This window comes from Zootoca vivipara, chromosome 6, assembly GCF_963506605.1.
Source record: "Zootoca vivipara chromosome 6, rZooViv1.1, whole genome shotgun sequence".
NCBI lineage: Eukaryota > Metazoa > Chordata > Lepidosauria > Squamata > Lacertidae > Zootoca > Zootoca vivipara.
In genome coordinates this window covers 42,125,630-42,137,238 of record NC_083281.1, presented here as the reverse complement: position 1 = coordinate 42,137,238, position 11,609 = coordinate 42,125,630, and the positions used below count along the sequence as shown (strand labels likewise).

The 11,609-nt window shown below is 49.3% G+C and overlaps 1 protein-coding gene across 1 annotated transcript in view; it reads left to right on the top strand.

The window, feature by feature from the left end:
- The window catches only part of LOC118086764 (bone morphogenetic protein 8B), a 26,027-nt gene continuing 14,418 nt past the window's right edge, over positions 1-11,609 (top strand). Inside the window, exon 1 of the mRNA XM_035118756.2 lies at positions 1-448. Coding sequence (XP_034974647.2) covers positions 1-448 — 448 coding nt within the window. The remainder of the gene's footprint in view (positions 449-11,609) is intronic.

Genomic DNA, 11,609 nt, shown 5'->3' with positions numbered 1-11,609 from the left:
ATGCGGCTCCCGCCGGCCCCGATCCCCTTGCTCTTCCCCATGCTGCTGTTGCTGCTGCTGGCGGGAGAGCCCTGGGCACGCCGGGCGTCGAGCCGCGCCGCCGCCTCCTGCCCGCAGCAGCAGCAGCCGCCCCAGCAGCGACGCCTCAGCGGGCGAGAGCGGCGCGAGATGCAGCGCGAGATCCTGGCCCTGTTGGGCCTGCCGGGCAGACCCCGGCCCCGGACGCGACCCGCCCCGACGGGCACCAAAGCCGCCGCCCGGCAGCAACAACGGCAGCCGCCCTCGGCCGCGCCGCTCTTCATGCTCGATCTGTATCGCGCGATGGCAAGCCAGGACGACGACGACGGGGACGACGAGGGCAGCCCCTGGACGCCGAGCTGGGCGAGGAGTCCCCCGCGGAGTCGGGCCGCCGACGGCGCCGATACCGTCATGAGCTTCGTCAACCTGGGTGAGTGAGCAAGCGAGCGGGGAGGCCCTGCGTGCGCGGCTCCGACCGCACTGCGATCCGGCGCAGCGCTGCTCTCGAGGAACCCGGCATGGGAGAGCGGCCACACCTCCGACGCCAGCAGCTGAGAACCGAGCGGTGGGCGAGGACGGGGTGGGTAGAGGGTGGTCTGCAGCCGGGGACCACCGCGCGGACCAGTAATAATTACAAAACTCCTGAATTCGGCTACTGGCATACAGAAATAAGGTTTTGTATGTGTCAGGATGACGGGCTCTTATTGTGTGCTTCTTCTGAATTCCTGGGCAGAGGTAGCCCATTTTCTGAATCACAAGGTGGAGGTGGAGGTATGAAGCTGAACTACTATTTTGCTCCTGGATCCAGCTGAGTTACCTTCGGGTTCTAGTCAAAAAAGCAAGTAGATCCTAGAAGACAGAAGTCTGCTCATCCTTGGCCCTCCTCCAGGGTGTGCTAGGTGGAATTCAAGGTCTGCAAATCCTAGGCTGTGCAAGCGGTCTGCTGAACTGAGAAGTAAATTTGCACCTTTTGGGGATGTGCATAGGATTGCAATCTTGGTGACACTGCGGAGTCCCACAAAATGTCATGTGTGCTCCGATACTTCATTCCCAGACCAATTTTGGGGAGGAAGCCATCTGTTGAAAGGGATGGATCCATGGGGTGGGAAAACCCTTCACCCAAGCAAGGCAAGGCAGTCCACCCAGCAGTCTCTCCACAGGACCTGGGGGGGGGGCGACTGACAGTGGCAGCAAATCTCACCCTGAGAAGAGCAAGCAAACAAGGCAGCGAGGTGTTTTGAGGGGGTCCTAGGGGAAACTTAAGCCACTGACTGAGCACTGGGGTGAGGGAAAGCACCAAAGGAAGGAAGCAAACTTCCCCCCTTCACATGATTCAGGTCCCACCTTCCAAATATGGGGTCAGCAGGAGACACTTACCGGTACTTCCAGGAAATCTTGCAGAAAAATTTGGGGGAGGGGGAAAACGCACCCATCGCGCTCCATTGGCAAGAAGAGCAGGGCAGAAATGTGATCAATAATAATAACTATTATTATTATTATTATTAACCCTTGCTGTCCCAAGTTGGAATAATAAATGAAAGAAACCCCCCATAGGCACACTTGGGCATCAGCAGGGGTGCCAACTTGAACAAAATATTGGGGGAGACACATGATTCACACCCTTTGAATGGCAATACCCATCAACTTTGGGGGGTTGCCCTGCCCCCTCAAATATTTTATGGGGGGGTGGAGACCCCATAGCCCCTGGGAGTTGGCTCCTATGAGCATCAGAGTTGGGGGGGGGGCAGAGACAGAGAGACTGCATGCATTTTTATGCAAGTTGAAGTCTTCAGGAACTTCCCCACGACTTCATGGCATTTCATTGTTTTGGCTTTATTTTGGGGAGGCATATCACTCTGGGTAGCAGAATTCCAACCTGTCTGTACTTTGAGGATTATAGGACTAGTCCATATTCACAATCCATCTCAGGGTATAATGTTATTTGGCTGTTTGCCGGGGGTGGGGTGGGGAGACGGGGGACAGAAGGTCCTAGAAGGACCGCTGTGCAATCCATTGTCATTCAGGAGCCAAAGGGGTCCTGTGGCCTGTGCTACATCTTAGTACAGTACATTCAAATGATTCTCTCCCTCCACGCCAGGAAAAGAGAGGAAACTCCCTCTGTATAGACTAGCCTGATGCTTTTTGCTGTTGTTTTTTGCATTCTGTTTTTTATGGGGATGTTGAAGCATGCAGCCATTCCAGGACCTGCATCCTGATAAGCTTGATGACTTAACTGTGCTGATTGCCCCCTGACCTGACCTCATGCACATGTTGCCCCTCTGTAACTTGCAGGTGGTGGTTTTTAGCAGTGTGTGACTGGTGGAGCCTGGGTGGGGTGTTCTCATGGTGAAATGTAGCACAACTGCCTTTTATCACAACTAGGAAGAGCAATGTGGCCAGGCCAGAATGTGTTGGATGGAGAGCAGGGGACTTGAGGGCTTTTTTGCCACCTACTGCCAAGCTTCCCTCTTGATGGGGGTCATTGCTCCATCAGCACTGGAGGGCAAGAGGGAGGAAAGGGGGGTGGATCAAGCATTGAGAGCCAAGGTGGGGCTTCCCCTCTGAATGGACCAGGCTCGCAGCCTTGTGACACTTGGAGCAAAGATTCCAAGGAGTCCCATTCCAGGTGGCAAGCAAAGAGCCACTGGAATCCTGTTAAGCCAGTTCTTGTGCCTCTGAACTGCTGACTTACTGAAACTTGGTTGTGTGAGCACTATATGAAGCGGCTGTTCCTTAACCTGCATCCCTCATGTGATACTTCTTCAATTTCGAGCTGGCCCTCTCCTGAGGGTACGCGCTAGGTAACAATTCAAGAACCGGTATGAAATAGATGCAATCAGATAGAAATGTCTAAGTTGGCCTGAAGGAAGCAGCCTTGAATGGCTTCTTTCCCTCCCAACCCTGTTCCATTAATTCATGTGAGACACAATCCTCCCCACATTCATTGTCCATGCAGCACAGTCAATCCTGGGGCAGATCTTTGGGTGCTTCCAGATGGGCCTTTATTCTGGGAGGGGGGATCCCTGCTCATGAAAGCTTTTTGCAGCATCCACACGAGGTGGTTGTTATGAAAATGCCAGCTTGCATTACCGCCCTATTTAAACCACTCAGCACTACATGTGATTGATGCCCGTAGTATTGCTTAAAGTGGCACAATCCTGGCCTAGCTTTGCCTATTCTGCCCTGGCTCTTGCCAAGCAGTGAGAAAAATAGGGTAATGATTAAAAGGCCCGCCTTGGGTGGCAGAACACAGGCTCTGATCCAGCTCTGGTCTTACATTTGCACATATTAGCATTCCAAATACGGGAAGTGTGTGTGTGGGGGTACATATTAGCATTTCAGATACGGGAAGTGGGGGGTACATATTAGCATTCCAGATACGGGAAGTGGGGGGTACTTCTCTTCCTTCTCCCTACACCCCACAGCGGGAATCCCGCCCTGTAGCTGGTGCCAAATCCCCCAAGCAATACTAGGAAGCTAATTAAAGCACATATCCTAATTAGCTTTGAAGTGTGTGGGAAGAATCCAGATAAGAGGCAGGTAACATTTGTAACTGTGGGAAAGATTGATGGGGAAACATTGATGTGCCTTTCTGTGGGTTCTGGCAAAAAAGGAAGGGAAGGAAGCCAATGTGCCCTTCTAAATGTTTTTGGACTACAACTCGCATCATTTCTGGCCAGTTGCCAAGCTGCCTAGAGCTGATGGGAGTTGTAGTCCAGCAAGATGGAGGGCACCAAGTTGCCTACACCTGTTTTAATGGGAGGGAAGTGGTGCAAGCTCCCAGAAGTGAGAGGTCTATTTTGGAGGGGGTCTTGCTCTCATAAAGACTATTGTATGGAGGAGAATGCACAAAGGAGCTTGCTTTGTGCACAGCATGCACAAGAGGCACCAGCTTAGGCCTCCAGAGGGAAATCTGCATAAATGTCTTAGAAGAGGAGTCCCGCTCCCATCAGCCCCACCAAGCTCAGTTTTTCCTCTGCCAGCCTCCACCTGCCTACCTTCACACTTGCAACCTCTCCAGGTTTGTGGCTCTGCCTGCCAGCTTCCTCCTTTGTCTCAGTGTTGCTCTTGCACAGGCTCCCCCAAACTGCAGCCCTCCAGATGTTTTGGCCTACAACTCCCATGATCCCTAGCTAACAGGACCAGTGGTCAGGGATGATGGGGATTGTAGTCCAAAACATCTGGAGGTCCAAAGTTTGGGGGTGCCTGCTCTTGCACAACTAAGGGAGGGAGAAAGAAGGGGACAAAAGTAGAGTCAGTTGGTTCTGCCTGCTGTTGGCTATGGCACCACCTACTGTTGACCTCCCCTGTCTTCCACTTTACCAGTCGCAGTGTGCACCAGCTGCTACTGCTAGCGAGGATGACCGTGTTGCCAACCCCTGACTTGGAAGCTTGCTGTGCATTTCCCCATGGAAAGCAGGGCAGCTTTGTGCCTACCTGCCTTTATACAATCCACTTTATATAGTCTATAGTCCACTGGTGCACCTGGAACATTCAGAGCCTCAGCCACTGCCTGGATATATCCAGGTGCAGACCCCAGTCTAGCTGTGAAGTTCATTCTTCAAAAGGAGCACAACCCCATCCAGAACAGGTTGTACGGATTCCAATCTCCAGTTTGTCACCTCTGTCTTCCCCAGATTAAGTCTCACTTTGTTAGCCCACCACTTCAAGATCTCCACAGCTTCCTGTGAAAAGTACCTTTTGGAGACCCTGTATGACTGGAATTTGTCGTGTAAGATGAATTGCATTTAAAAAAAACCAATCCAAACCCCTCAAACTCTACTATTCACCATTTAGCAAAAAGGAAGCCACTTCTATCCTTTTGCCAAGTTTGTGAGGTGATGCAGGTTGATAGCAGCTTCTGAGACAACACAGGTTCAAGTCTTCCCACCAACTGGTGTTCCTTTGGCTATTAACACAGTGGCTTCTTCATCTGGGCAGAGTGCACAGAGAGGTGTAGCTCACTCCAGGAATACCAGCAGCATTGCACTTTCATTGTGCAAAAGGTCCCAGGTTCAATCCCCAATGGCATCCAGGTAGGGTTGGGAATGTCCCCTTTCTTGAGAGCTGCTGCCAGTCAGTGTAGGCAATATGCCTGACTTTGTATAAGGCAGCTTCCCGTGCTTGGGAAGGGAATAAAACCACCCTCTTACCTGAGACCATTAATGAGATTGGTTCCCTGCTCATATATCACTTGCTGGTTTTTAGGGTTTGGAGTGCTTCGGGAACAAGTTAGTTGCTTCCCAACAGGCTCCTGCCCAAAGGCTTTAACACACCACAATTTCATGGCAATTTCACACTCTACGTGCTCTGGAAACGTGGGTTAATTTTATTGATAGCCATAATTAGTGGGCTTTATCTCTTCATGGCTTACAAACCAGCTATGCTCACCATTGAATTTTGCAGGGAGGGAGAGCAAATTCTGATCACGGACTAGCAAAATGTGTTGGCATAAACTTAAGTAACTAGGAAGTAGAACCAACTTCAGCTTCATTTTGTTTTGCATAATTTGTTCCTGGTTTTTAAACATTCCAGAATTCTTGTAAGGGAAGGGGCAATGGAGAAAGGATTGAAGAAGGAAGGAGAAAGACACAGATATATATTTTGGAGTTCTTTCATAGACACGAAACTTGCGCTTTCTTTGTTTGGTGAAAGGCATTGTATATCTTGTGGTGCTGACGGCGTTTCAAAACAAAAATGTTAATAATTCTATACTACACCTAATTTCCATTGTTACACAACACCACTTAAATAGGCTCAGCTTTTTTTGTTTAGCAGATTCAACGGGGGGGGGGGATACGCCAACATCAGACATTACCCGTTCTAATGAATTTCTCTATCTTTCATACTGCCTTTTATGTATGGTTCAAATAAAAGATGCCAGCCTGTCCACGCCTGTTCAGTGCAGGGCGAGTTCATCTTTGGTAGCCTCCCAACAAGGAAACATATGGGAGGCCTCTTGCACCAGAGAAATTCTGAGGACGTTTTAAATTTAGGATTCTCGCTAGCCGTCCTGATTTCCAGCGGAAAGGGCAGCTGCATCGCGCTCCCTGCCTCAACCGCAAGAGCTTTGGACCAAATGCCAAGAGGAAACTGAGGTTGTCTTCTGGGAGTCGATCGCTGTCCATGGCGACTATTTTTGGGCAACGCAGAAAGCTTAGGGGAGCCACCCAGTTTAATGGCTTGCTTATGTCCTAGGAATGATGAAGCTGGGCCTGCTGCATGGGCCTTACCTGGACTCTTGGCAGTCTTGCCCATAAAGTCTTTGGGCACAATCGTGGCAATTTCACCTGCACAAGCACCCCCTCCATCCGGAAAAGAGTGGGAGTTTGCATCTCCTTCCTCGTGGCTGAATTTTGCAATTGGATAATCAGCGGTTGCTGCTGCTGCTATTGTGGGTGGGGCTGCAGCTGCCAATAATCTTCCTTCTGTCAAAGCAGTGCTGTTGCCTCCATAGTACAGCACAGTTGTAATTTGAAAACAGCAACAGACTCTTAAAAGGCCAGTGAGACTGCCTAAAAACTGTGGCTACTTCCCCAACTTCCAGGAATTTAATATCAATCTATCTAAATGGATATCAATGTTTAGTGCTCTTTCTCTAGAAAAAGAGGTGCCGAAACTCACCATGAACGCCTCTCTTGTTCTCTTATAAAGCAATGGTGCCCACCTGAGAGGTGCCTGAACTGAGTTCCAGTAAGTTCTTGCTCGGAAAAAGCCCTGTTAATGTTCTATATTACGGCATATAGTTATATTCCGGTGTATAAGACGACTGGGCGTATAAGACTGCCCCCAACTTTTCCAGTTAAAATATAGAGTTTGGGATATACTTGCCGTATAAGAAATACGACCCGGCGTATAAGATGACCCCCGACTTTCAAGAAGATTTTCCTGGGTTAAAAAGTAGTCTTATACGAAGAAATATAATATCCAAAATATATCTGTTTCCCAGAGAGCAGTACAGCAAAGGAGCAGTGGCATGCAGTCCTGGCATCAGCACCTGGGCTAGTTTGGGCATTCCTGGACAGGTGCTGCTCTAAAATGAATGAATGTGGGCAGATAGGCATGTACACAGTTATAGGTGCTTGGGTTTCTTTGGGGTGGTTTGTTTTTTGTTCTTTAAAATACACTATCCTTTCCTACAACAAAATGATGCTTTTTCCCAAGTAAATGTCTTTAGCACCAGGCCACTCTACTTTTTTGAAGCAAGCTCTACTTTGTTCCTCTAGTCATTGTGGTGCTATGATTTAAATGACTTTACAATGCAAATCTGCACATGCTCAAGAGTTTTTCCTCTTTTTTAAAAAAATTGGGGTCGGTGAATTTTTCTTGTTGTTTTTCTTTTTGCTTTGATGTACCAGGAAGGTAGAAGCAATTGTTCTGTGGTGTGTGTGTGTGTGTGTGTGTGTGTGTGTGTGTGTGGGTGGGTGTGTACAGTGTGATTTTCAACTGAAGTAACATGCATGCGTATCTGCAGGGTCGGTTAAAGCCAGTAAGTCCAAGTTCACCTATTTGTACCATTGGCTGAACCCTTCCTCCTTGCAGGGTCCAAAGTCCTGCCAAGCTACTCTACAGCTTCCTCTCACCAGTGGAAGTCTTTGGGCTCTCAAATTTCAGCTGCACCCTGTGCAATGCTAAAATTCGAGGGGGGGGCTCATGCTTCATTCTACATCTTGTTGGGGCGCCATTGGCACCCAGTGTGACCAAACCAGTCAGTTGTGCTATCCTAAAACTGCCTCGGCCCCACCCTCCACATCCTTCTTGTAGGAATACAGGAAGTTGCCTTAGACTGAATCAGACGAATGGTCCATTGAGCACAGTATTCTCTGCACTGTCTGGCAGTGACTCTCACGGGTTTCAGGAATGAGGTTTCCCCAGCCCTACCTGGAGACAGGCCGCCTCAGAGATCCAGAGGACGCAGGTCCATAGCTGTCAAGTTCTCCCTTTTTTAAAGGGAATTTTCCTTATACTGAATAGGCTTCCTTGCGAGAAAAGGGAAGACTTGACAGTTATGCCCAGGCCACTTCTGAGGCACCAGCCACTCCCTTGTGGCAGGCTACTCCCCCCCTTATTTTCTAACTGTTGCAATGGCAAGGAGTGGTTACAGACCATATTTGAAATAAACGGTGCACAGCTCAGAACAAACTAGTGCAGCTTTTGAATTCAACCCACCTGCTGCCTCGTCCTTTAAAGTTAAGAGGGCTCCACCTCAGAGGCTCCCAGGCAGGCAGATGCCAGTTGGGGTGGGAAGCCAGGCCCGAATGCCTGCAGCAGGTGCTGTTTCTGCTCCTGGTTCTTGCAAAGCCTGAGGCTGGCTAGGGTGGCTTCTCCCATACCCGCTTTAGCAAGGGAGGCAGCTGCAGGGTCTCCTGGGAGAGCATAGTGGGCGTTTGGCAAGCTGGCAGGCAACGTGGTTGCCTCTCGGAGACAGTGTAATTGTTGGCTGGTGGTCTTCAGCTGTGCTTCAGCTGGATTTGGTCTGGCCTCTTGTTTTTGCACATAAGGCAGCAGAACAAACCTCAGTGCAGATAGCAGAGGATTATAGTTGCACTGATTAAGTGGGAAAAGATTCTCCCTACCCACAAAAGAGAAAACTATGCCCATATTCTCCACATAATGGCACACAGGAAGCTTTTTTTTTCTCCAAATGCCAATACTGGCAGCTCCTAGATTCCTTGGGGTCCAGACCTCGAAGGAAGCCAAGAAGATTTTTAAATTTCTGGAGACCAGCATGAGGAACAAGGGAAGATGGGAAGACAGGGGCAGTCACCGTGGTGTCCTCCAGACCTTGTTGGACTCTCAACACCCATCAGCCCTGGCCAGCTTGGCCAGTGGTCCGGGATGAGGGAAGCTGGGTTGCCAAGAACATCTGAAGGGCACCACATTGGCATTCCCTGAGCTAAGGAGGCGCATTCAGCTGTCTGGGTTTTTTCCTGTACCACGTATGGAATTTTTGATGCTTGTTTTTTTGTTTGTTTAGATTAATAAGGGTGAGCTGGAAGGCATGTGGGAAATGTGTGGTAAGAGGTTGGAAGCCAAAGGAATGGTATTCAGTGGTCTAGTGCTGGGGGAGTCCCAGCACTCCTATGGATGTCTGGCAGAGAAGAAACCATGCAGGAAATAAACTGAACTATGGAATGATAGAAAACTTGCTTAACCTGTGTCATGAATATCCCTAGGGCCACTGGCCAAAGGCATTTTGCTGTTTGTGGGCAAGGGGCAAGATGGTGCCTCCCCACCTGGCTGCCACCACTGGCAATGGGATCCTTAACCCCGGGGATAGTGGTGTGGGCTCCACATCCTCCACCGTCTTCAACTGAGGAGGCGCAGAGCAAGCCCATCCACTTTCCACACTTCAGCATCTGTCGCCTGAGGCGACTGCCTCATTCTGCCTTATGGTAGGGTTGACCCTGAATATTGGAAAGCTAGAAAGGCCCTTTACAGCAAGAGAAGTTCAGGTCAAGAAGCCTCTTCTTTTCTACGTCTGCTCTTGGGAAGATGGGCAGCTCATCATGGGGGGCCAGGTACACCTTTGTGTATGCACCTCAAAGTATCTGTTAAGTCGCAGGGGGAGAGAGAGAGAGAAATGTGTAAGCAAATTATATAAGGCTGGGGGCTGAAGTTTTCCACACTCTCCCTTCCAGACACAGTTTTACGTTCGGCTTATTTTTTTGGCATGGATTCTGATAGATAGAGTTCTTTCTGCATCTCATTCAAATATATTTTAAGACTTCAGATTCTTTATGTGGTTCGGTGTGCCAGAATTTCCTTTTAATTTAGTGTCCGAAAAAGGCACATGGACCACTCTGAGGCAGCAGGGACTAGTATAATTACAGTGGAGGTGTAATTTATAGAATAAAATGACACTCACACACACACACACACACACACACACACACACACACACACACAGCTGAAGCTAAAAATAACTTGAAAATGGCAGGCGTGTAAAAGACGCCCTGTGTGCAGACCTGCAGAGATTTTTTCATGGGGCATGCTGGAAGATGTAGAAAATGAATATACTGGAATTATCTGCAGAAATGGAAAAGGTGCTGGAAGGGATGGAGTTTTGTTTGCGTTTTAATGAGAAACTACCTGATTTGCACTTCTCAAACCTATATATGAACTGAAATACAATAAGCTTTCAAAATTAATACTTGTACAGGAGCTGGAGCTGTTGAGGAGAAGCTTTTAGCCCAAATCTACTCTTAGCCAGGAAGCCCTGCTTTTGGGCCAGGCCCCTCGCAGGGCTGTTGTGAGGACAAAAAAAGGGTGCTACCCTTGGAGATAAAGTGGGGCACAAATATCAGATGGTATTAAAAGCACACTTAAATAGAGCTGTTGAGAGTTTCCACTGAGAAATCAGTGCCTGTCTGCTCCCCACCCTGCATTCCCCAGTTGCACTGCAGACAATGATGGGGCACAGAGCAAAGCCACCCTGGGATCTTAAGAGGTGGGCCATCATTGGGGAGGAGCAGGTGGTCCTTTAGATACCCTGAAATCAATCTAGACGGGGCAGCCTCCCCCAGCCTGGTGCCCTCAAGGTATTTTGGACTACAACTCCCATCAGCCTCAGCATTCTACAGTTGTGCTGGTTGGGGCTGATGGATGCTGCCTGGAACATCTGTAGGGTACCAGGTATAGGACTTTAAAAGTGACAGCCAGCTGTTAGAGTGGGCTTGGAACCATACCGAGAGCCAATTTAGATGACAAAGGAGTCACATACTCTGAGTAGCAAGCGCCTGTCAGCATAGAGCTCCATTTTGCATCAGACATTAAAAAAACAACCACTCACGTTATTAGGCCAACCAAAACATCACAGAAAGAGTAGTCAATCTTTTGAATTGCTCAGAGCTCAACATCAGGCCAGATAGTAAACAAAGCAAGTGGCGGAGAACATCTTAGCTGATGGTAACAAAAGAATTTGCTTTCTTTAGCATCCAGCCTAATGAAGAGCTCTGGGGAACTTGAAACCAGGTGTAGTCCTAATATAGATCTGAGTTTTTTTTTGTCTGGACCAACACGGCTAACCTTTTTTTCTTTTTGTTCTGTGCCAGCTGCAGCTTCTGAACATTCTTCAAAGGCAGCCCCACCTAGGGAGCAGTGTGGTAGTCCAGCACATGAGAGCCCGGCTGTGCCCAGGCTCAAACTGAACCATGATGAAAGCCTGTGGATGCTCCCACTCCCCACCCCCAATCTCACAACAGGGCAGTAAAAATGTGTGTGCTTGAGCAACACAGGAAGGGAGAGTGTTACTGTGCTCAAATCCTGCTTGCAGGTTTCCCCACAGACATCTGGTTGGCCACTGTGAGAACAGGATGCCAGTCAAGATGGGCCATTGGCCTGATCCAGTTCTAGGCTCTTCTTGTGTTCTCATTGAAACACCCTCAGCACTCTCAAAATGTTTTGGCTGCTTCCTTTGCCCGTGGTGAGTTCTGCCTCCTCCTCCTCCTCCTCCTCCTCCTCCTCCTCCTCCTCCTCCTCCTCCTCCTCCTCCTCCTCCTCCTCCTCCTCTCCTGCAGTGACAGCAGTGTTGCCCATCCCTCCTTGCCAGGCCCAGGCCTCTGGCCAGGAAGAGCTCTGTGTCCGCATCC